This window comes from Coregonus lavaretus (genome assembly GCF_964263955.1).
Source record: "Coregonus lavaretus genome assembly, chromosome: 5".
Taxonomy (NCBI): domain Eukaryota; kingdom Metazoa; phylum Chordata; class Actinopteri; order Salmoniformes; family Salmonidae; genus Coregonus; species Coregonus lavaretus.
In genome coordinates this window covers 8824598-8850309 of record NC_139992.1, presented here as the reverse complement: position 1 = coordinate 8850309, position 25712 = coordinate 8824598, and the positions used below count along the sequence as shown (strand labels likewise).

The following is a 25712-nucleotide window of genomic DNA, read 5'->3' as shown; positions in this document are numbered from 1 at the left end:
GATGTCCCTCTCTGCCCAGTGCGGGAGCACTACAGGACAGAGCCATTAAAGGGCACTCCAGTGCTGCAGTGATCAATAACACAGCCATCTCCCCCCACAGTGTGAAGCCTTACCCCATCCCTGTAATTAACCAGCGGTGACGAGTGTGTGCCTCTAGAGACTGACACAGTCTTCAAATGCTGTGTGAGAAAATCTCTGGCCCTAGCAGGTCGTGACATGATTTGTTAGTGATTATGTTTGATAGGTCCAGGAGGGTAATATAATAATAATATAATAATATGCCATTTAGCAGACGCTTTTATCCAAAGCGACTTACAGTCATGCGTGCATACATTTTTGTGTATGGGTGGTCCCGGGGATCGAACCCACTACCTTGGCGTTACAAGCGCCGTGCTCTACCAGTTGAGCACGGCGCTTGGGACAGGACAATAATTTAGCCCACTGGCCTAGGCCTGACAGTATGCTCTGAGCTGTACAACACACGCTACAAACAATTGCCAATAATGTACAGTCACGCATATGGTCAACCATAGGACAGATAGGCTGTAGAACAGGTAGGCTATAGAACAGGTAGGCTATACAACAGGTAGGCTGTAGAACAGGTAGGCTGTAGAACAGGTAGGCTGTAGAACAGGTAGGCTATACAACAGGTAGGCTATACAACAGGTAGGCTGTAGAACAGGTAGGCTGTAGAACAGGTAGGCTATACAACAGGTAGGCTGTAGAACAGGTAGGCTGTAGAACAGGTAGGCTATACAACAGGTAGGCTGTAGAACAGGTAGGCTGTAGAACAGGTAGGCTGTAGAACAGGTAGGCTGTAGAACAGGTAGGCTGTAGAACAGGTAGACTATACAACAGGTAGGCTATACAACAGGTAGGCTGTAGAACAGGTGGCTGTAGAACAGGACCGGTAGTCTATAAAAATGGGTAGGCTGTAGAACAGGTAGGCTATGGAACAAGACAGGTAGGAATTATGATTTTTAACGAGTTTACGAGTTTTAATCACTTAATAATTGATTTTTTAAATGATATCAGTAAAATCACTATAACTAATTGATAGGTCGACGGTAAAACTCGTAAAAAGTTGTAATTGCGGAAGAATATGATAGTCTACCATTACTTGTTACTTTTGTAAACTTTCATTATCCTCCCTCCTCATGAGGGAGAGAAACTTAAAAATATCTTAAAGATACGTGGGCTTTTGGTAACGGAGTTACAAGACACAAGGCAATATTTCTTAAACTTACAGAAGGTAAACAATTTCTCCAAAAATATTATTAGTTGGCAGCGGTCTTAACGTCAACTTGATTGTGTTTTGATGTATTTCTGAAACTTTTAAGACTTTCTCCTAGATGTTTTTCTTTCTTTCATCTGTTTATCCAGAAATCAAAGCCTTTACCTATGCCTCATTTTTAAGATGGAAAATGGTTGAAAAATGTATCTATGCGTTCATTTCCCCCAAAATATACACTCGTAGCTTTCATTTGACACCCAATTTGATATGTTCCTATGAACTTCACATGTTGGTGCTCATGGGTCTTTTTACATGGAAATGATCTAGATAATCTCAAACACCAAAAAGTCCAAACAAAAATAATGTATATTTTAAGTATAATCCTTGACACTAAATCTTATCTAAATAACAGGGGAAAGGATTTTGAATTTAAAGTAGAAAACACAGCCCAAGGGTCCCATATGGTTTATGAAATATCATGAGCTGGTTTTGTGGTTAACCCTGACAAAACCTCAAGAGGTAGGCCTAACACTGACCGACAAAAACAGGCTTATTCAGCTAAAGGATGTGGTGGGTGTGGTTTGACAACTTCTTGCTAAGACAGAGTACAGAGGCTCTGACACACCATGTGCATGTAAAGGCCTCTCTCTCTCTGTGTGTACCAAATACAGGAGAACTAACAGTTTAGGCATAGAAAGCTTTCTATAAATAGGTTTGTCGGCTTGATTTAGCTTAGAAGGGATAAAATGCCACTGTTTAGCCTACGTATCGAATCTATTCTAAGACTATTCTTAAAACATGTTGTGCTTGGGGTTAAAAAGACAACACGTCCTTAGTTTAAAATAACCATTTATAATTTAAAAAGTATAGAGAGATATTTTGAGAGAGAGACAGAAGGAGAAAGAGAGAGAAAATACAGAAAGAGAGAGAGATTTCTACCAGATCCCAGGAAGCAGGAAGTCAGGACCTACAGAGACCTTTGGCCAAGGGAGTCAGGACCTACAGAGACCTTTGGCCCAGGGAGTCAGGACCTACAGTGACCTTTAGCCAAGGGAGTCAGGACCTACAGTGACCTTTGGCCCAGGGAGTCAGGACCTACAGTGATGTTTGGCCCAGGAAGCAGGAAGTCAGGACCTATCGTGACATTTGGCCCAGGAAGTCAGGACCTATCGTGACATTTGGCCCAGGGAGTCAGGACCTATAGTGATGTTTGGCCCAGGGAGTCAGGGCCTATAGTGATGTTTGGCCCAGGGAGTCACAACCTATTGTGATGTTTGGCCCAGGGAGTCAGGACCTATCTTGATGTTTGGCCCAGGGAGCAGGGAGTCAGGACCTACAGAGATGTTTGGCCCAGGGAGCAGGGAGTCAGGACCTATAATGAAATTTGGCCCAGGAAGCAGGGAGTCAGTACCCACAGTGACGTTTGGCCAAGGGAGTCAGGACCTACAGAGACGTTTGGCCCAGGGAGCAGGGAGTCAGGACCTATCGTGACGTTTGGCCCAGGGAGCAGGGAGTCAGGACCTATAATGAAATTTGGCCCAGGAAGCAGGGAGTCAGTACCTATAGTGATGTTTGGCCCAGGAAGCAGGAAGTCAGGACCTATAGTGATGTTTGGCCCAGGAAGCAGAAAGTCAGGACCTATAGTGATGTTTGGCCCAGGAAGCAGGAAGTCAGGACCTATAGTGACATTTGGCCCAGTGAGTCAGGACCTACAGTGATGTTTGGCCCAGGAAGCAGGAAGTCAGGACCTATCGTGACATTTGGCCCAGGAAGTCAGGACCTATCGTGACATTTGGCCCAGGGAGTCAGGACCTATAGTGATGTTTGGCCCAGGGAGTCAGGGCCTATAGTGATGTTTGGCCCAGGGAGTCAGGGCCTACAGTGATGTTTGGCCCAGGGAGTCAGGGCCTATAGTGATGTTTGGCCCAGGGAGTCAGGGCCTATAGTGATCTTTGGCCCAGGGAGTCAGGGCCTATAGTGATGTTTGGCCCAGGGAGTCAGGACCTATAGTGATGTTTGGCCCAGGGAGTCAGGACCTATCTTGATGTTTGGCCCAGGGAGCAGGGAGTCAGGACCTATAATGAAATTTGGCCCAGGAAGCAGGGAGTCAGTACCCACAGAGACGTTTGGCCCAGGGAGCAGGGAGTCAGGACCTATCGTGACGTTTGGCCCAGGGAGCAGGGAGTCAGGACCTATAGTGATGTTTGGCCCAGGAAGCAGGAAGTCAGGACCTATAGTGACGTTTGGCCCAGGGAGTCAGGACCTACAGTGATGTTTGGCCCAGGGAGCAGGGAATCAGGACCTATAGTGATGTTTGGCCCAGGAAGCAGGAAGTCAGGACCTATAGTGACGTTTGGCCCAGGGAGTCAGGACCTACAGTGATGTTTGGCCCAGGAAGCAGGAAGTCAGGACCTATAGTGACATTTGGCCCAGGAAATAGGGAGTCAAGACCTATAGTGATGTTTGGCCCAGGAAGCAGGAAGTCAGGACCTATAGTGACGTTTGGCCCAGGGAGTCAGGACCTACAGTGATGTTTGGCCCAGGAAGCAGGAAGTCAGGACCTATAGTGATGTTTGGCCCAGGAAGCAGGAAGTCAGGACCTATAGTGACATTTGGCCCAGGGAGTCAGGACCTACAGTGATGTTTGGCCCAGGAAGCAGGAAGTCAGGACCTATAGTGACGTTTGGCCCAGGAAGCAGGGAGTCAGGACCTACAGTGATATTTGGCCCAGGGAGTCAGGACCTACAGTGATGTTTGGCCCAGGAAGCAGGAAGTCAGGACCTATAGTGACGTTTGGCCCAGGAAGCAGGAAGTCAGGACCTATAGTGACGTTTGGCCCAGGAAGCAGGGAGTCAGGACCTATAGTGATGTTTGGCCCAGGAAGCAGGAAGTCAGGACCTATAGTGACGTTTGGCCCAGGAAATAGGGAGTCAGGACCTATAGTGATGTTTGGCCCAGGAAGCAGGAAGTCAGGACCTATAGTGACGTTTGGCCCAGGGAGTCAGGACCTACAGTGACGTTTGGCTCAGCAGGGAGTCAGGACCTACAGTGACGTTTGGCTCAGCAGGGAGTCAGGACCACAGGAGGTTGGTAGCACCTTAATTGGGAAGAACGGGCTTGTGTTAATGACTGGAGCAGAATCAGTGGAATGGTATCAAATACATCAAACACATGGTTTCCAGGTGTTTGATGCCATTCCATTTGCTCCGTTCCGGCCATTATTATGAGCTGTTCTCCCCTCAGCAGCCTCCTGTGGTCAGGACCTACAGTGACATTTGACCAAGGGAGCAGGAAGTCAGGACCTACAGTGATGTTTGTGCTGACAAACAATTATGAGCGACAACACAGAGTGCCAGCTAAACATCAGGGCTTGACATTAACGCTTGTCCTGTTGTCCAGGAGAAGTTAACAAAAAAATAATAATTGTTGGACAAGAAGAATATACTGTAGAAGTTGTCTGAATGGAGAAGTAAAAAACGTATAATCACACAAAAATCACAATATCAAACAATTACTCCAATCAGAATTGGATCAGAGGCCAACATTGGAATAATATTAAAAAATCTCTTGTCCAAACCGATGCTGACATGAAGGAGGCGCCAGAAAATGTAGCCAAACTTTAATGAGACTTTTAATTACATAAATATAGGCTAATGAAGGACAATTAACATAAAAGCTTGATTCTGTCAACATACTCGAGGCACGGTTCGCTCCGATTAAATGGCCACAAGACCGGAGAGTAGAGGACAGTCCCTGTTCTGCACCGCATCACCCACCTTGAATCTCAGCATTTTAAAAACTATTTACCCATAAACGTTATTGTTTAAAACCATCTTACCTTGTTTTAAAGTAGCGGGAATTATTTTATAAACATAATATACCATTTTCTCATGTTCTATTGGTTTTCAAATCAACTTTATTTTATTGTACAGCAGCCAAAGACAATGGGACATCTTAGACACTTATTCCGTAACATGTCTTCACATTGCTAAATAGGCCTAAACCTATGATGACAATAACAACCTCACAGAGATCAGTGCTGCTATGTGGAAGAAGATAGCATCTGACTGTATGCATTTGAAAATAGCAAACAAGAGGAAGTGGTAGAAATAAATACCCAATTGTCACACCTTAACAGAAAATGACTCAAGTAAAAGTGAAAGTCACCCGGTAAAATACTACTTGAGTAAAAGTCTAAAAGTATTTGCTTTTAAATATACTTAAGTATCAAAAGTAAATGTAATTACTCAAATATACTTAAGTATATTTCTTAAGCAAACCAGACAGCCTCATGTTCTTGTTTTTTATTTATTTACGGATAGCCAGGGGCACGCTTCAACACTCAGACATCATTTACTGTGATGCGTGTGATAGAAGGAGTCAGGCACAGGAGAGTAATACGCATCCAAAGAGTTTATTCCGTCGATAAACAGTTGCGCAAGCATGCGACAACAAAACTCAGGCACAGGGGAAATATCTACCCTGGCAACAACAAGGTAAGGGTAGCTCAACCGAGCTACACACAGCTCACTACAAACAATCACCCACACAGACAAGGAAGCAGAGGGAACACTTATACAATGACTAATTGGGGATAAGGACCAGGTGTGTGTGATTAATTAGACAAGACAAGTGGAGTGATGATAAATGGATCGGCAGCAGCTAGTAAGTTGTGACGACAAACGCCAAAACCTGCCCGAACAAGGAGGGGAGGCAGCCTCGGTGGAAGTCGTGACATTTACAAACGAAGCATGTGCTTAGTGAGTCCGCCAGATCAGAGGCAGTAGGGATGACCAGGGATGTTCTCTTGATAAGTGTGTGAATTAGACAATTTTCCTGTCCTGCTAAGCATTCAAAATGTAACGAGTACTTTTGGGTGTCAGGGAAAATGGATGGAGTAAAAACTATATAATTTACATTAGGAATGTAGTAAAGTAAAAGTAGTCAAAAAATATGAATAGTAAAGCGGAGTACAGATACCCCCAAAAAACTACTTAAGTAGTACTTAAAGTATTTTTACTTAAGTACTTTACACCACTAACAAGAGGCCACTTTGCTTACATTGAACACATCAGATCCGTTTCTCCATTACTCATGGCCTTAGTCCAAGAAGTTCATTCATATTCATCTTAGTGTAAACAATGTTAAAACAAGAACAACATAATGGCTCATTAAATAAACTAATGGTGCTCTGCAGTCTGTGGCGGCATGGATGAAGAAAATGATTTTGGGGGGAGAATTAATTAGCTAATTGCCCCTCGGTGGGGATAAATCCTGGGGATTATTTCCGAAGACACAAGTCGCCATTATCAGGATTACAGGGAATCTGTCGGAATTACTGTCACATCCATGCCTGGTGGAGGAGGAAGAGGAGGAGGAGGAAGAGCAGGAGGAGGAGGAGGAGGAGGACACAGCCCAAGATGTACATCATCTGTCGGAGCCCCTATGCCATGATTACAGATCTGGGCCAGCAAATTGAAACAGACAAATTGACCCAGGCGCTTAACACAAATCACAAAGGGCCTTGTTCAAAAGTCACAGTTCGTTTATTGACTAATGGGGGATAGTTGGATTGGGTAGGACCTGCGATAATGCTGTACGGACTGGGAGCCAACACAGAAAAAACATATTCTCTATTAGACTTGACTAGACTCACTCAACCCCTAGCCTAAACGTTATTTTGTCTCCACTATAGTCCTACTGCTCCAAATACATGGCCCGGAGAGGCATTGGCAATCACATCGGAGGCAGCAGGGTTACTCTATTGGTCCAAACAGGAGGTCAATATATAATCAAAATAATCTTTCGAAACCCTTACTGAAAACAAAAGCATTTCACAGCAATACAATTGACCCTACGCTAAGCCCCGCACCCCTTGGTTACTGTTGCAACTTTGGACATTTTCCCGAAAAGCCTAATTCCCCATTCAACCACTGGCGAAATCCCCTCCCAATGATCTCAAACTGTGTTTCTAATACCACAATGAAATTAAACACAGATGACCTCTTGCTAATCACGAAACTCTTGGGTATGTTGTGGTGGACCTGTAATTGTTTCACGGGAACCTGGTAAAATTATGTTTGTAGTGTGTCTAGCTACTGAATGGCTCTGAATTCACTTTCAGCATGCAGTCAAAGCTATCATCACTTTCGTAGCTAACTAGTGCTCTCGAATCGTATGATGACGTCGACAGCAGATGGGAGTTGTATTCATAACATTGCTAACTTAGCTAGCTAAAATATAATTCGAAAAAACATGTTATATTAAGTGGCTAGCTAGCTAGCGTTAGCAACGTTTGGTGGTCAATGAGACAGAGCTAGCTAACAATGCAACAAAAGTATCATTTCGGATTCGAGAAATACTTTAACAGGCTCTGCATTTCAGGAATCACAGTAGCAAGTACTCCTGGTGCACTGTTCAATTATTTAGCCATTTAAACAATGTATTTTTTTGTTGTTGAAGAAAACATTCAGTTTTTGCCATAGCTCTCACTGGCTTTCCTGCAATTTAAACATGAGCTTGTCCGAGGTGTCAGACTCAACGACAGTTGCTATCCATTGGAGCGCTGCGTTTGGTTGCCCAACATTATGGGGCCATACAGTAGGCATATTCTTTAGATGTGGTGTGCCACAGTCACAACCAAGATGGCTTTAGAAACCCAGCTCATCAAGCCTATCTGTAGCAGACTCCTCTGATTATCTTGTCTAGTCCAGCGCGGGCCGGGGCAGCCCGGATTAAGCGGGGGGGGGATGTGCTTTGAAAAGATGCCAAAGGGGGAGCAAAGCCACTTTCTCTTGTGCTCCATCTCCACAGGGTATAACAGGCACTCCCCCATGGATGTGAAACAAGTGCAGTTATAAATATAGCTCGTACTTAATTTCACACGTGTAAGTTCAACCAACTATTGATATCAGATTGATGAACAAGGCATCCAATGGATGACACATTTCGTGGCTTTGATAACTTCATCAACTATAAAATTAGACCCAGGCTATGTGACACTACAGACGTTAGAGTCTTGGTGGAATACTAATAGTTCAGAAATCCAAACAAGTAGGCTCCATGGAAGTCTGTGTAGTAGCTGTGCATTCTTTTGTCATCCAAGCTAAGTTTCAGTTAATATCACAGCATTTGTATGCAAAGCGCTCTCCTCATTTCTGAACATTTAGGTCTAATTGTTACTCCTGGGCCAAATAGCTTTGTTTAAAGTAAACTGTAACAAAACAGCACTGTTTCCAGCTGAAACTGTGATTGTTTCCCCCTGATCTCTGTCAGAGCACATAATGTCACACTTCGTCCAGTTGGAGTGATAAGCAGCAAAACTGGTGCCGAGACCCAGGAGGCTGCTGGAGCTGAACGGACATTCCAGCCAGGATTAAGGGATCTGACTTCATCACTGTGTTTAGCTGTTTTACAGTACGAATGAATGGGCCTGCAGTCTGCAGTCTTTGTGTCTGACGAACAACATTAGGACAACACAGGGTTTAGAATGCGCCATTTGTTCCCCCCCCCCCCCCCTTTGCTGATTACTAATTTATGGAGGGAAAGTGTACTTACTATGCCTGTGATATGTGGTTGTCCCACCTAGCTATCTTAAGATGAATGTACTAACTGTAAGTCACTCTGGATAAGAGCATCTGCTAAATGACTAAAATGTAATTGTCTTTGTGTATGTATTCTGAGTCGCCACATTTCCAGGAGATGCAGTCTGTGGGGATATATATTTGTTCAGGTGTGTTTCTCTGTGTCTCTGTGTGCCCGTGTGTATGTGTGTATGTGTCTCTGTGTGTATGTGTCTCTGTGTGTATGTGTCTCTGTGTGTATGTGTCTCTGTGTGTCTGTGTCTCTGTGTGTATGTGTCTCTGTGTGTCTGTCTCTGTGTGTATGTGTCTCTGTGTGTATGTGTCTCTGTGCCTCTGTGTGTATGTGTCTCTGTGTGTATGTCTCTGTGTCTCTGTGTCTCTGTGTGTCTGTGTCTCTGTGTGCATGTGTCTCTGTATCTCTGTGTGTATGTGTCTCTGTGTGTATGTGTCTCTGTGTGTATGTGTCTCTGTGTGTATGTGTCTCTGTGTGTATGTGTCTCTGTGTGTATGTGTCTCTGTGTGTATGTGTCTCTGTGTGTATGTGTCTCTGTGTGCATGTATCTCTGTGTGTATGTGTCTCTGTGTGTATGTGTCTCTGTGTGTATGTGTCTCTGTGTGTATGTGTCTCTGTGTGTATGTGTGTATGTGTCTCTGTGTCTCTGTGTGTCTGTGTGTCTGTGTGTCTGTGTCTCTGTGTGTATGTGTCTCTGTGTGTATTATTGTGCTTGGTATCGGAGGCCTTTAAAAACAGTGCCCACTTGTTTTAAGGCTGTTGTTGAAGAGGGTCCCAGACATTACACACAGGACGGGGTTGCCAGAGACTGACAGCTGATAATGGGTGTTTGGGATACCCCTTTGAGACTTTCATACTTGTTGGTGGGCTAATTACTAGCATAGGGATTGACTGTGATTGCTACTCCAGTGCTGTTGAACTCCATGTCTGGCTGGATGTCCATAGGGTACATAGAGTTAAGTGCCCTACTTTTAAGTCCCATCAAACTTCCTCTTGTGAATTGAGCCTGGAACTGCCAGCCCATAGAGCACTTCCCCATAGAACCCATCCCTGTGCATCTTCAACTGTTGTGTCACATTTAGTCCCAGTGTGTGCTAAGGGGGCTGCAGGTTGAGCCTGATGTGTGTTTAAAATGCCATGCTCTTTTGGGATTCATTCTCTATTCTAACTACAGATGAGAACAGAATGTTCTCACTCTGACCTGAGGAACAACAGGAGCATACTTGAGGAAACAAGGCATTGTACAAGGCGTTTACCCTTTACAGTGAACAATCTTGACTTCTCAGCTACAACTGATGAATGTAAATAATTCATTCACCCATCTTGGCTACTGTAATCCACCTCAGTGAGCACTGCAAGAAAATAAAAAACATATCATATTCCAATTTGAGGTCAAAGTGTTTAACAGGTTATGGAACCTGCCTGAAAAGTAAGGTCAATAAACCAGTTCCAGAAGTCATCCTTGCATCTTTTTCATTTGTGAAATTTGCCATTGAGCGCTGGCCCACAGAGCACACTCCAAGAGTTCTGATAATGATCTGAGGAAACAACAAACAAGCCAGCCTGTACCATTGTCTTCTATTTGTTATGGCAACTCTTTCGCGTGCTAGGAGTGGGATGGTGGTTAGTTCTGTTGACTGGGAGGCCAGGTCTTTTGTCGTTCAAGCATCCTTTTTGTAGATCACAACCTGATATTTATGTGTAGTTTTAGAGTTTTAAAACTCTTTTTTTTTTTTAAGGAGAGAGCAAACAAACCCCAGGAAACTGACCACGAGATGGGTGCTCTATCATAGCATATGTGGTAAAGAATAGGGCTGTCCCTCGTCTGTTCTTTTGACCAATCGATTGGTTGAAAATGTTAAACGTGTATTTGTCCATATATTGACACATCCTATGCGCTTTAATCAAATCAACTATATTCACTGAGCTTGTCTGATGCTTTAGGCAATTGATTTGATTGTGTCGGGCCGGGCTCAGACTTTCTGCGCTTTGTTAAAAAAAAAAAAAGACTGCGAGTGACTGTGACTAGCACCCGTTGTCGCTCTCTCCTCCCTACTGCAGCGACCACCACAGATCATCAAAGTGTATTATCACGCTGTCCGTGTTGCTGAAGCTGCAACATAATTACAGCCATTTCTGACTGAAAAGTTCTGTTACTGAAATCCCTCATTTGTTTAGGAAACCCTTGCTCTCTTTACGTGACACACTTAATCGCATGGGACTAGTATTACTAGAGAATGTTGGTTATGTAATTATTACTCCAGAATGTCGGTTATTCCAGAGGACGATTCGGATGGGATTATTTTTTTCCAAACTGCCCCCCCTGTAATTCTTATTTTTTTCCCAATAAATTGACAGTTATGACTGAAGCCTGGAGGTTTTTATTCTATGCGTGAAGATATAGTATTTGAACATGTCCAGGTGATAGGGTCACACTGATAACTCAAGCTTGGTTCCCAAGTTTCTAAACCATACCAAACCATCTTTCCTATAGCGTCGCCATAATATTTGAATTGAGGAAGTGTGATCATAATCATTAGGATATTTTAGCGGTCTGCTGTACGTTCTAAATGCCCCCCAGCCTTCAGATGTGAGCTAAACAGTGCAATTGCACTTGAGATGCATTTTAAGGCTATGGATGAGAAAGTTAACTTATCATTTCCAAACGTTTAGGTCAGTTGTATGCTGCCTTGCGATCTATTAACAGCAAGGGTTGCATTAAATAGGCTCAATACTTTTTACTGATGCATTTGGCAATATTCAATTCATACGCACAAAACATATAAACAAAAGCATTCACTGTTAAAGTTGATAGGCTACATTTTGGCCATTCATATATAGCTTATGCGCAGCACTTAGTTCAATTTATCTAATCAGTTATAGTTTTCTTGCGCAAACCACGAACAACACATTTCAAACTCAGACATTTCTCTCAAAACACAGTGATGTCGATTCGCAAGGGACTAGCATTATCAGAGGACCTTGGCTGGAATTGTTACTCTCCTGCCATGTAAAAATGACAGACATGGCAGACTCGGACGGGACTAAAATGAAAGACGTGGTGTTTTGTGCTTGTGCACATAATTACATTACCCGACCTCCCCCAGTAAAACTAGTCCCGTCCGAATAGGGCACATTAAGGCCTGACCTATAGCATCATAATCACATCAATAAATTGGTTATAACAAACTCTAAACACCGTAACACATGTGACAGCAAAATGGATGCAGAGGACTTGACAAAGTCGAAACGGGGGAATGTTTACTGGTTGCTCAGGAGGTAAAGGGGAAGTCAGATGTGGGGAATAAATGACTAGTTGTGGAAAATACTGGAGATCAAGAAAAACAAGGTAAGGAGCGCTGCTGCATATTATGTGTGCCAAACAGGTGCTGTATAGATTACAATATAATTTTTCTGACCATTTGGAACAATGTAAAAAACACTAAATAAAGTATAAGCGTACCAGAGACTCTGTTGTAACGTTTTTCTGTTAAGCCTTTATTACAGCAAAGACTAAAAACAGTCACATTCATTCGTGAATGCAATTTACAAAATGGAACGGTTTATTTATTGTTTAAGCTAATCATTCAAGGCTCGCTTTATTTTATTTTAAAACTAAATTGCTTGATTGCATTTCAAATCATGAATGACTCGTATGCTGTGTGATGACATGAACGAATGAATGATTGATTGATACAATAGCCTATATAAGTATTGAAATATAGGCCAAAGTAAGTTACAGTATTAAGACTAAACAGCATGTGCTCTTAGGCCTACAGCTCAATGGTGGTTATACAAGGCTGCTATACTAAGCCTACTAATGATAATGACATTATTTAGAAGAAGAAGAAGAAGAAGAAGAAGAAGAAGAAGAAGAAGAAGAAGAAGAAGAAGAAGAAGAAGAAGAAGAAGAAGAAGAAGAAGAAGAAGAAGAAGAAGAAGAAGAAGAAGAAGAAGAAGAAGAAGAAGAAGAAGAAGAAGAAGAAGAAGAAGAAGAAGAAGAAGAAGAAGAAGAAGAAGAAGAAGAAGAAGAAGAAGAAGAAGAAGAAGAAGAAGAAGAAGAAGAAGAAGAAGAAGAAGAAGAAGAAGAAGAAGAAGAAGAAGAAGAAGAAGAAACATTATTATTATTATAAATATTACTTTTCCGAGGCTGTTCGAATGAAAAAAAAGTCTAAAGCCTTTATTACAGCAAACTCAAAGATTAAAAACAACCGAATGTGTTAAATTGTTTACTTTACATGTTGTTGCGTGAGGCTTGGTGCTGACGGAATCAGTAGGCTATTAAACAAACACTCAAACAGGCAATCTTATTTCTGTAGATATATTGATGATTTATAAAGCCAGGCACATTTAAGTTAGGCTATTGATTATAGACTTAAGTTTCTCTCCTCACTTTTCTTAGACAATAAGGCGAGGGCTGTTTTCTCATCTCTTCATTCTGCTGCTGCCTCCGCCGCATTGTTCTCAACACCAATTTGCTGGTTAACTTTTCCATTATGCACATAGTAAAATGGTCTAGGAAAAGGCGCCAATTCAACAGCGCACTGATGTGTTTCAGAACCGTGGACAGCAACCGCTATCCAACGAGGGAGAAAGCCCATTTGTTATAAAATAATATTACTTTTATTAGTGTTGCACCATTGTTCTTACATAATATAATCATATACAATTTCAGCAGCACATGTCTTAGAGTGATGGACTGTGCAATGGATCAGTCCACTCAGACAAGTGTCTTGTACACCATTATATTATTTTTGTTGCTACTGCCTGACTAAAGAAATCTTGTTCGACCAACAGCCTATCAACCAAACAATCGTCCAGTCGACTAAATGGGGTCAGCACTAATACAGAGGCAGATAAACTTCCATCAGAGAGCCATTAATGAATCATGTTGAGGCAGGTCACACAGAAAGATTATATTTGGCTAGCGACCACATGGGGGTGGAAGGATCTTTCTGTAATTAGGGTGAGGTACAGTACAGTACACCAAGTTACACCTGACAGTAAAGGGTAGAAAGATGTGGGAAACAACCTAATATCACCCAAAGGGGAGATGAACAAAGACAGTATGGCGCTAGTTCTGTTCCCATCTTCTGCAGCTCAGTTGGTAGAGCATGGCGCTTGCAATGCCATTGTTGTGGATTCGATTCCCACGGGGGACCAGTATGAAAATGTATGCACTCACTACTGTAAGTCATTCTGGTTAAGAGTGTCTGCTAAATGACTAAAATGTAAATCTTAAAAACCCAGTTTCTACTGTAGTTGTTTTTAACATTAGCCTTGTTTTTAACATAGCTAGGCCTAGTCTTTACTGTAGCTTGTAATCACCATTTCTACTGTAGCTAGTCTCTCTACTCAGTAACTGTAGCTTGATTCTGCTGCACCTCGTCTCTACTCTAGCTTGTTTCTGGCTGGTGGCCTTGTTTGATCATTTGCTTGAAGGCAACAATAAATGGAATGGGGTGTTGCTTCAGTCCCCTGCTCACGATGCAAGGTTATGGGGTCTTGTTGCCTAATGTGACCAGAGAACATTTTACATTTTAGTCATTTAGCAGACGCTCTTATCCAGAGCGACTTACAGTTAGTGAACGCATACATTATTTTATTTATTTTTTCATACCCCCTGTGGGAATCGAACCCACAACCCTGGCGTTGCAAACTGAGCTACATCCCTGCCAGCCATTCCCTCACCTACCCTGGACAACGCTGGGCCAATTGTGCGGCCGGCTACGACAGAGCCTGGATTCGAACCAGGATCTCTAGTGGCACAGCTAGCACTGCGATGCAGTGCCTTAGACCACTGCGCCACTCAGGAGGTTAGCAGTACACATTCTAATGATGCTCTTTTGAGGGCCCCCTCTTGTAAAAGCTGCAAAGGGTAATGCAATAATTGTAGTCGAAGACAGGAACTGCTTAAAATTCAAGAGGGCGGGATTTTGGGGCTTTTGTTGTGCGATACAGAAGAACATTTACATGTGAAGCAGCGGGGGACTATGAGTGAAATTGGCATTTTGTGCATAGAAAAACCAGCTGGTCCCAGCACTTCAGAGTATAACAACCAGTTCAATTTCTATGCCCGTTGCTTGGTTGTTGGCGGATTGGTGCAAGGAACTTGGTTGGGTAACCCTACAATGTCTTGAAAACATAGGTCTACATCAGGAATATAACAGGCACAGCAAGTTATCTATGACAAAACATAGCCAACCTCCCAAATACCAATTGTGTTTTTGCCAAAGACTAACAACAACCTATTTGTTGTACCACTGACAGATAAGAACATATGTTAAAACAACACACCATAACAATGTACATATCACCCTAATCCCCTATAATTGAGGGGTTCAACAAATGCATTAGGGCTTTCCATCCAATCAGGCATCAGTATGGATTCTGTGTGATTGTACAAAAGGGGAGCTTCTTTGAAGGTTAAGTGTGTATTATCCTCCACCACATCCAAAAAAGTAATCTTTGTTTTAGGGGATTTGTGACAGAAGTGGTGTCGCTCTCTAATGGTCTCCAGCTGAGCTGTCTGGATGAGTATTACTATGCTGGGGATGATGAGCAGTGAGCACCCTGGGCTGCGTCCCAAATGGCACCCTATTCCCTTTATAGTACACTACTTTTGACTAGGACCCATAAGGCTCTGGTCAAAAGTAGTGCACCACATAGGGAATAGGGTGCCATTTGGGATGCACCCTGGATCCCCAATCCAGATCCAGCTGTGTGTGACTGGGCCCTGGGACCTTTGGCCTGAGTCTGGCAAGACTAGGGCCAAAGCAGGTAGCCTAATGCCCATAGACACGGCCCTTCTGTCAATCCTTTGAACATGCATCATGACTTAACATGCCATAGCCTAGTTGTTGTATTCATTGTGAGTGAGTGAGTGAGTGAGTGAGTGAGTGAGTGAGTGAGTGAGTGAGTGAGTGAGTGAGTGAGTGAGTGAGTGAGTGAGTGAGAGAGTGAGAGAGTGAGAGAGTGAGAGAGTGAGAGAGTGAGTGAGAGCGTGAGAGTGTGAGAGAGACAACTCCCTTACTACATTTTAACAAAGATACCCCAAAAAATAAATTCTGGACTTAAATCTGAGAAACTGTCATAATTCAATAGACAACAGGGTTTATTTCAAAGTGTGAAAGCAACCCATCAGACTGTCCTTCCTTTTTCTTCCCTCCAATCACATTTACAACCAGATTCACCAGATCAAGGGGGAGTGTAATTAACCTTGCTCCAGGCACCCAACTAGCTTTGGTCCACTCAGCACAAGCAATCTGTCCGTGTCACAACCTCGACAGGCCACCCACATTCCAACCCACTTCGATTAAACTTTAGGCCAGGGCTGTGTTCAGTAGGACACAGCATTGTGGAGTATTCAGATAGGAACAGGCTTATATTATGTGGAACAGAACAGATGTCAGCTACTCTATTGGTGACATTTCTATCTAAAAAGGTGGTGAACGTTAAGGCCCAGGCAGTCAAGCAATGAAACCTGCCACTTCCTCAAAATAACATCAACATACTGTGCTACATACAGCTCAAGTAGCATTGAGGTGAGCTGTGTAACTGACAATCACCCTCTATTGAGGTCAAAGTTCTGCTTGGTGGAAATCCTATTCGGTAAAGTGAGCAGATTGCTTTAGTTCAATCTCCTCTTATGTGGCTTGGCTAGGCCCAGTTTACTCAACCTGGCCTCAGATCCATACGAAACATACTATACGTATTTCTGAGAACCTCCAAGACATATGACATGTACTAATGGTCTAGTTATTTTAGACAGAAACAAAAGTAGGGCGGTTGGTTCACCTAACCTGCTACGTAAATTATCCTAACATTTGTCGTTAATTCTCCTAACCACCAACATAAATTCTCCCCATAATTCATGTTTGTTGTTAAGACGCAACAATCAACCTGGTCTGAGAGAAAGAAGTATAATACTAGACGTCCTCCAAGATGTGTGATAAGTTACATCATCCAATTCCTATGCTATTGTATGACCAGGTAAGACGCATGATACTATACATCCTGTAATTCGTATGATATTGTACGACTGCTATTCCATTCATAATGTATCCTTGTGTACATAATAAAATGGAGGGTTCAGAATTTACATACCAAATCCTATGAATTGCACTGAGACCAGGTTGGTTTACTATGCACTGACTGCACTCTGCCTGATGCTAAGTCAATGGAGCTTTGACTCGGGAGATGACTGGAGTCTTTGCCCCCCCACCTCCCCCCTGCTCTGTGCAAAGGGGCTTTATTGGAGTGCAGAGTGATAAGCACAGATGGAAGACTGTTTCTCAGGGCAGGCGCCAGCAGTACGTGCCTCAGTTCAAACAAAACCGCCACACACACTGAATCCTTGAGTGCCAACAAGCAATCTTTTAAACAGGAGACAAACTTCCTTTTGGTCCAACTAACTGCTTTGGGATGTACCAAAAAGAAACAAGTATTCATGTTGTTGTTTCATTTAAACAAAACGAAATAGTGAACACTACTGTACAACAGGCCATTACATAGACCTAGGCCTATGCATAATGCTATGCAAATAACATGCAGTACAGCAGCTATACCTGAATGTATCAGAATGCATCTATCTACATAAGAAAATATCTAGGCTGTACAACTGTCATTTCAGAGCCGAGATCAGAATCACATCATAAGCAAACCTAGAATGGAACAACATCAACCACACAACAGGGTCAACTATAACCTCGTCAGATATTCCCTTCTTACATCACAGAAATACTCAAACGATCTAGTGGAGAGGATTCTCGCGTGAATAATCTTCATGAAATAAAATATATAGCCGTTTTGACATTGCATGAAAAGCACACAATGCATTAAATCATTGCAACATATGCATTATTATAGGCCGACAGCTAGCTGCTCTCAATCAGAGGCACACGTTGCCTCCTCTCTCCACATGAGGCCTACTCTACTACTGTATTCAATCCTCCCTCTCATCTCGCTATAGTGGCTGGAGCGATGGCTATGGCAGTATTGGACTAGACAGAAGATTAACATCAACATGAACTAATGTACAGTCAACTCCATTCAAAAAGCTGTTCAGTTTCAAGTGCGATGCTGTACATTCGAATACGTTCCCGCGTCATATGACCCACGGCAGCGAGCGCAAATAACAGTGACAGTAGGCTCTGTCGTGCACGCAATAGGATAGGCTATAACATTATCATTGGCCTATAATGTGATATGGATGCGTGTGAAGATATTCTGACTATTGCATGCATGAACATGTGATCACTGGTCGATATTTGAAGACTGCTTCCTATCGAATACCCACCTGAGGAACATGAGATCAGAAAGACGCCGAATGCCAGTTTCGTTGCTGGTCCCATTTTCAATCAAATGTCAAATCCTTTTTTCGAGTAAATCCTGGTGCCACGAATCCTATGGGATTAGCGTCCAAGCTATCAGAGTACCTTTTTATAGCAAATGCATCAGGTGACTGACTGATTGAAAGAGCTGCAATGCCAGTAACATAGAGCATTAAAATATCCACTTCAGAATCCTTATTGTTTATTGTATTCTTGTGGCATGTGACATGGTTTGAATCACATGTTAAAAAAAAAATATATATATTAAAAAAACTAAACTACTGTAGAAAGTTAGTTACACCAAAAAAATACCAGATTAAACCGACGAATAGTTTTTCTAACTACTGGATAGTGTACTTGCAGCATGGTGTATGCATTCTGCACACAATAATGAAACATTGTCGCATTTTAGAAACAATGTATCGCGCTAGAGTATTTCCCAGCAAAAATAATCACAAACTGTTAATTTGTTGCAATTTTTCCGACTATCTAGCGATAATCTTTCAGCTGGACAGCTATAAGGCATCACCGTTAACATTAACCGGATTTGCATAGGTTTAAGATTGCCAACATTGCTTACTGGTTACCTCAATAGTTATATCCCCAATTCAATGAGTCGAGTTTGCGTAATTACACCTTACTGACCAAGTTACACTCTTGTACAATTGTTCCAGGTAGCTTGCCCCATGCAAACGTTACACTTTTTCCAAATCACGCGCGATCAAATCCAAAGGAAAGTTCACGCCGGAGAAAACATTAGCCAGGCATTCTACCGAAGGATGTGTGTATTCCAAACGTTCTAACTATGTTTGTCCACAACATGCAAATAACGCAATATTGCCCCTAGCTGTCTTCAAAACCCGAATCTTGAATCACAGAAACCACATTTCGTATCTTAGATATGTAAATCGAGAAAGGATTGTGCAGAAGATCTACGCTGCTGAAGGCAGCTACGAATCCCGTGAAGCGATCCGGATACGTTAACTACTGGCTGGTTTGGTTGGTATCGATTCAATCAGTGTTCACTCGCGCGAACGGGAAGTGTGGCATACAAGAAAAAACGAACTAGCGAATCGTCTCTTTCGTCGAGCTTCCTTGGTTTAATGTTGACGTTTTTCTTGAACGACTCGGTCGTATAATTCTCATCCCCTCTCCCAGTGCACACTGTACTCAAGATGGCTGCTTGCACGGATTGTTTTTGATTTTTTTCCATACTCATCTGTCACTACGCGGTTAAAGCTGTGACTGACACGAATAACGGCCAATAGGGAACGACAAAATATCACTATGCGCCCCAGCTTTACAGCTCTACCAATCCTGTGAGGCATTCTCTTGCCTTGTATCCATGAATGAGAGGCAATAAACACGCCCAGGCGAGTGTACTGTTTTAGTCAATGTTTCCTATGAGACCCTAATTAAAGGTCACACATGCAAAACCTATAAAACCACGTTCAAGTCTAAACCGTCTAAGCGGGCATCCAAACTCTGACGTCACGCCATTGACCTTTGGGACGTTCCAACTCTGACGTCAAGCCACCGTGGTAGCGGGTTTTTCTAGGCAAAATGTCAATTTCTTTGGTGAAAAATTGTCTTTCCCAGCGTTAAAACTCACCCCTTGCCTAAAGCCTTCTTGTCTGTTTGAGAAAATAACATATACATGGCATGTAGATGTAATAATTTAGTGGAGATAGAAGCCATTCTCCAACAGATGGTAATACAGCCTATAGCTCAGTTGGTAGAGCATGGCGCTTGCAACGCCAGGGTTGTGGGTTCGATTCCCATGGGGGGCCAGTATGAAAAATGTATGCGCTCTCTAAGTCACTCTGGATAAGAGCGTCTGCTAAATGACAAAAAAAATATATTCATTAATATGGATCAACCAGTCTAATGAGCACATGGATGTAACATGGGAGCTAATTTATATGCATTATGAAACCAAGATACTGGATGTAACCTGTACTGCTGAGGAGCTTTGGAATTCCCCTGGAATTAAAGTGTGGTTGTTCCAAATTTACATTTGAAGTGGAATTGAAACAAGTCCAACCTGACTGTCAACCTCTGGAAAGGATTCCATCAAGAGGATTAGTAGTTTCTAACATTCTAGGTTATAGTGAATTATGTAAAACTGGTTATTAAATGCATTATGATTAAGTAAATTTGGATGTCAGTTAACAATTTGAGAACTGTAAAAAGGCTGCACATTAGTGTCAGTGTAAACATAACACTTTCCATGAGCTGCCTCTGGAATTAGGTAACCTGTTCCAGAATGAGATCCATAGATGCAATGTCACATTCCCATCACTGTTGACACTTGACCTCATACAGGCCAGGTCACTTGACCCAAAGAAAAGAGCTGGCGCTTATAACCTAAGCTTCAGTAAGCATGTGGAAAATATCAAGGACACTAAGAGAGGATAGAACGCCAGGATTTACTCACATCTAAACATGGCTAAGGAGCCCTACAGAAAGAATACCGGTATTGCAATGGTCTGCAATGGTTTAGTCTACAGTGGGCCTATTACCTGACAAAGACAATTATGGTTGAAACGTTGTTGTACTTTCTCAATATAGCTTGTGCTTGGCAGTGGCAAACCCAACAGTGTGGACATTATCATAAATGGGATTAACATGAATGAAAGTCATCCTGAACTCAAAGGACTGCTGACCAACACTAACCCCAAGACCTGTCTCTCCCAACCTACTTATGAGGCTATTAGTCTATCCGCTAAATAATAATAATAATAATAATAATAATATGCCATTTAGCAGACGCTTTTATCCAAAGCGACTTACAGTCATAAATCACTTCAACACTCTACTGAAACATGGGTAGTATTTGGTTTTGGGGTTCTATGTATCACAGGAATACCCAGGATGCCAGGCATTCCTCCCCTGGATGAGCTCATTAACTTTTAATCAACGTTCTAAAAGTGCAAGAGATTATCCCGATGGATATCAAAGAGTTTGTGTGAGATGTCAGGCAGATGTCAGGAGACATCTGTTAGAGTGCGTCGTCCCTGTCAGGCTGCTAATGTCCTTGAGCAAGTGTACACGTGGCTTTCTTCCGTGAAGGTAATTACTGTACCATTTCCCAGGATTCAGTTCTTCCAAGTAGCCTAGGCCCTATTGTACCCAGTACAAAGTTTAATTCACTTAAAATGACCACTGTGCTTTGACAATCTGGTCAATCTTATTTGAGTACTTAAAAGGCAACTCCCACATTTAAAATGACACATTTGGGTTCATGTAAATGTCAACTCTAACCAATGTAATGCTAAACCACATACTTGCACAACGTAGGCATACTTCTCCCTAGCTCTTGTGAATAGGTAATAACTTGGCTTATGCACTAGTCAATCACATTACACCCTGTCCTCTTAAATCACATTACACCCTGTCCTCTTAAATCACATTAATGTTGAGCGTTGGCACATGTTAAGAATAATATCCCATTTCATTCACAGTAAGACAAATTAAGCATTGTCATATACAGTTGTCTTTTATTTACATTTTAGTAATTTAGCAGACGCTCTTATCCAGAGCGACTTACAGGAGCAATTAGGGTTAAGTGCCTTGCTTAAGGGCACATCGACAGATTTTTCACCTAGTCGGCTCGGGGATTAGAACCAGCGAACTTTCGGGTACTGGCACAAAGCTCTTACCCACTAAGCTACCTGCCGCCCTTTTATCATCTTACTGCCAGTCCATACAGTGAGGGAAAAAAGTATTTGATCCCCTGCTGATTTTGTACGTTTGCCCACTGACAAAGAAATTATCAGTCTATAATTTTAATGGTAGGTTTATTTGAACAGTGAGAGAGAGAAAAATGCATGTCAAAAATGTTATAAATTGATTTGCATTTTAATGAGGGAAATAAGTATTTGACCCCTTCTCAATCAGAAAGATTTCTGGCTCCCAGGTGTCTTTTATACAGGTAATGAGCTGAGATTAGGAGCACACTCTTAAAGGGAGTGCTTCTAATCTCAGCTTGTTACCTGTATAAAAGACACCTGTCCACAGAAGCAATCAATCAATCAGATTCCAAACTCTCCACCATGGCCAAGACCAAAAAGCTCTCCAAGGATGTCAGAGACAAGATTGTAGACCTACACAAGGCTGGAATGGGCGACAAGACCATCGCCAAACAGCTTGGTGAGAAGGTGACAACAGTTGGTGCGATTATTCGCAAATGGAAGAAACACAAAATAACTGTCAATCTCCCTCGGCCTGGGGCTCCATGCAAGATCTCACCTCGTGGAGTTGCAATGATCATGAGAATGGTGACACACGGCCAATGCAACAAAGGAGTGGCTCAAGAAGAAGCGCATTAAGGTCCTGGAGTGGCCTAGTCAATCTCCAGACCTTAATCCCATAGAACATCTGTGGAGGGAGCTGAAGGTTCGAGTTTCCAAACGTCAGCCTCGAAACCTTAACTTGGAGAAGATCTGCAAAGAGGAGTGGAACAAAATCCCTCCTGAGATGTGTGCAAACCTGGTGGCCTACTACAAGAAACGTCTGACCTCTGTGATTGCCAACATGGGTTTTGCCACCAAGTACTAAGTCATGTTTTGCAGAGGGGTCAAATACTTATTTCCCTCATTAAAATGCAAATCAATTTATAACATTTTTGACATGCGTTTTTCTGGATTTTGTTGTTGTTATTCTGTCTCTCACTGTTCAAATAAACCTACCATTAAAATTATAGACTGATCATTTCATTGTCAGTGGGCAAACGTACAAAATCAGCAGGGGATCAAATACTTTTTTCCCTCACTGTATAAACCAGCTTTTATCCTTGCACTTTTTACTATTTACAATTACTATTTAAACCATTGTTTGTGCACCATCCCTGCATGATTGAAACCTCCATTGTCCCAATAACCATCATATTACAATTTCCATCCCTGTTTGACAGCTATACTGTAGACCTTTGCTAACGTAATGTTGTGCTATGAAACTGCATGTTAAATTGCACTGGCAAATGGCTGCCAGATGTATATGATCACTCATGAGGTCGCTATGCTGAAATTAAGTTAGCCATGCATACAGAACTGTGTGGGATGTTCATAGCAGAAACACTCTTTAATTTTGAATCATTGTCAGGGGACAAGCCACTAGAGGGGGGGAGCAGCAGTAGCTTCTCTCTAGCTACTTCACTTGCTATTGCTGTTATGACAGGTTATACAAGCATTATTGCGCCATTCATTACAGTATCTGGCACTGGTTAATGTGCGTTGGCAATGCAAAGCTCCCTTTCACCATTGGAAATCAACACTAATTGAAGTTGAGAGGAGAGGAGAGCTGAGGGGTGTGTGTGTGTGTGTGTGTGTGTGTTGCGCTTGGTGGCAGAGGGAGTAGAGGTGACGGCAGATTACCAGTGTGACCTGGGCAACTATGACATCCCTCCCTGCTCCACTAATCTCATATCCTCCCTGACGTTACCTACGCTGCAGTGTGTATGTGTCACTGAGGTTGAAGGACGGGTCAGACCAAGGCGCAGCGTGAAATGCATACATGTTTATACAACGATAAACACACGAACAAAACAACAAACCAACGTAACGTGAAATCCTCAGGCTAAACAAAAAACAAGCCTACACATGGAACAAGATCCCACAACTAATGATTCAAACAGGCTGCCTAAGTATGATCCCCAATCAGAGACAACGAGTGACAGCTGTCTCTGATTGGGAATCACACCCGGCCAAACATAGACATACAACACCTAGAACGAGAACATAGAAAATACAACATAGAACTCCACACCCTGACTCAACATACTAGAGTCTCATAAGTCAGGGCGTGACAGTATCCCCCCCCAAAGGTGCAGACTCCGACCACACCAACCTTACATAACAGGGTAGGGTCCGGGTGGGCATTCCGCCTCGGTGGCGGATCCGGCTCCGGGCGTGACGACTACATTCTCTCAGCCTCCCCGTTGTGCCCCTGGTCTGGTCTGGACCTCGGCGCGCTGCTTCCCCTCTCCTTCCTCCCACGATGTACCAAGCCCTGTCTGGACCCTGGTGTGGGAGACCCCGAATCTGGAGAGGGGCTGACATCTGAGTCTGGACTGGAGCCGCTGACCGTAGCTGGACTAGGCAACGGTGGAGCGGACTGCTCTGGCTCCGGTGTGGAGCTGCTGACCGGAGCTGGACTGGACCCCGGTGGAGCGGACTGCTCTGGCTCCGGAGTGGATCCGCTGACCGGAGCTAGATCAGGCACCGGTGGAGCAGACTGCTCTGGCTCCGGAGAGGAGCAGCTGACCGGAGCTGGACTGGGCACCAGTGGAGCGGACAACTCTAGCTCTGGAGTGGAGCAGCTGACCGGAGCTGGACTAGGCACCGGTGGAGCGGACTGCTCTGGCTCCGGAGTGGAGCCGCTGACCGGAGCTGGACTTGGCACCGGTGGAGCGGACTGCTCTGGCTCCGGAGTAGAGCAGCTGACCGGAGCTGGACTGGACCCCGGTGGAGCGGACTGCTCTGGCTCCGGAGTGGAGCAGCTGACCGGTGCCGGACCAGGCACCGGTGGAACGGGCACGGGCCGTGCCGGACTGGACACACGCACCACTGGTCTGGTGCGAGGAGCAGGCACGGGCCGGGCCGGACTGGGAACACGCACCACTGGCCTGGTGCGAGGAGCAGGAACGGGCCGGGCCGGACTGGGAACACGCACCACTGGCCTGGTGCGAGGAACAGGAACGGGCTGGGCCGGACTGGGAACACGCACCACTGGCCTGGTGCGAGGAACAGGAACGGGCCGGGCCGGACTGGGAACACGCACCACTGGCTTGGTGCGAGGAACAGGAATGGGCTGGGCCGGACTGGGAACACGCACCACTGGCCTGGTGCGAGGAACAGGAATGGGCCGGGCCGGACTGGTCAAACGCACCACTAGTTTGGTGCGAGACGCAGGTATGAGGTGTACCGGACTGGGAACTGACGTTAGAGATCTCCGACTGTACCAGTCTTTCACTCTCCGCGCCCAGTCCTCCTCCCGTGAGGACTCCTCCCTGAGCCCCCACGAGTGCAGTGGTCGGGGCTTTTCTCCATCGATCCCCGACCACCCTTTTAGCCCCCCCAACATTTTTTCTTGGGGCTGTCTCTCGGGCTTCCTCCTCGGCCGGCACCTTCTGTGTTGCCGTTGCTCCTCTCTAAACCGGGCCTCCACTGTCTCCTCCCAAGGACGGCAATCCATCCCAGCCTGAATCTCCTCCCATGTCCAGGATCCCTTTCCGTCCAGGATCTCCTCCCATGTCCAGGATGTCTGCTCCTGGGCCCGCTGCTTGGTCCATGTTTTGTGGGATCTTCTGTCACGTTCGTTTAAGGGACGGGTCAGACCAAGGCGCAGCGTGAAATGCATACATGTTTATACAACGATAAACACATGAACAAAACAACAAACCAACGTAACGTGAAGTCCTCAGGCTAAACACAAAACAAGCCTACACACGGAACAAGATCCCACAACTAATGATTCAAACAGGCTGCCTAAGTATGATCCCCAATCAGTGACAACGAGTGACAGCTGTCTCTGATTGGGAATCACACCCG

General features: G+C 43.9%; 1 protein-coding gene across 1 annotated transcript in view; it reads right to left on the bottom strand.

The window, feature by feature from the left end:
- Positions 1–19336, bottom strand: part of LOC311129733 (activin receptor type-2A-like) — a 45831-nt gene extending 26495 nt beyond the window's left edge. Inside the window, exon 1 of the mRNA XM_084162150.1 lies at positions 18129–19336. Coding sequence (XP_084018276.1) covers positions 18129–18183 — 55 coding nt within the window. The 5' untranslated portion in view covers positions 18184–19336. The remainder of the gene's footprint in view (positions 1–18128) is intronic.
- Positions 19337–25712: the final 6376 nt, after the last annotated feature.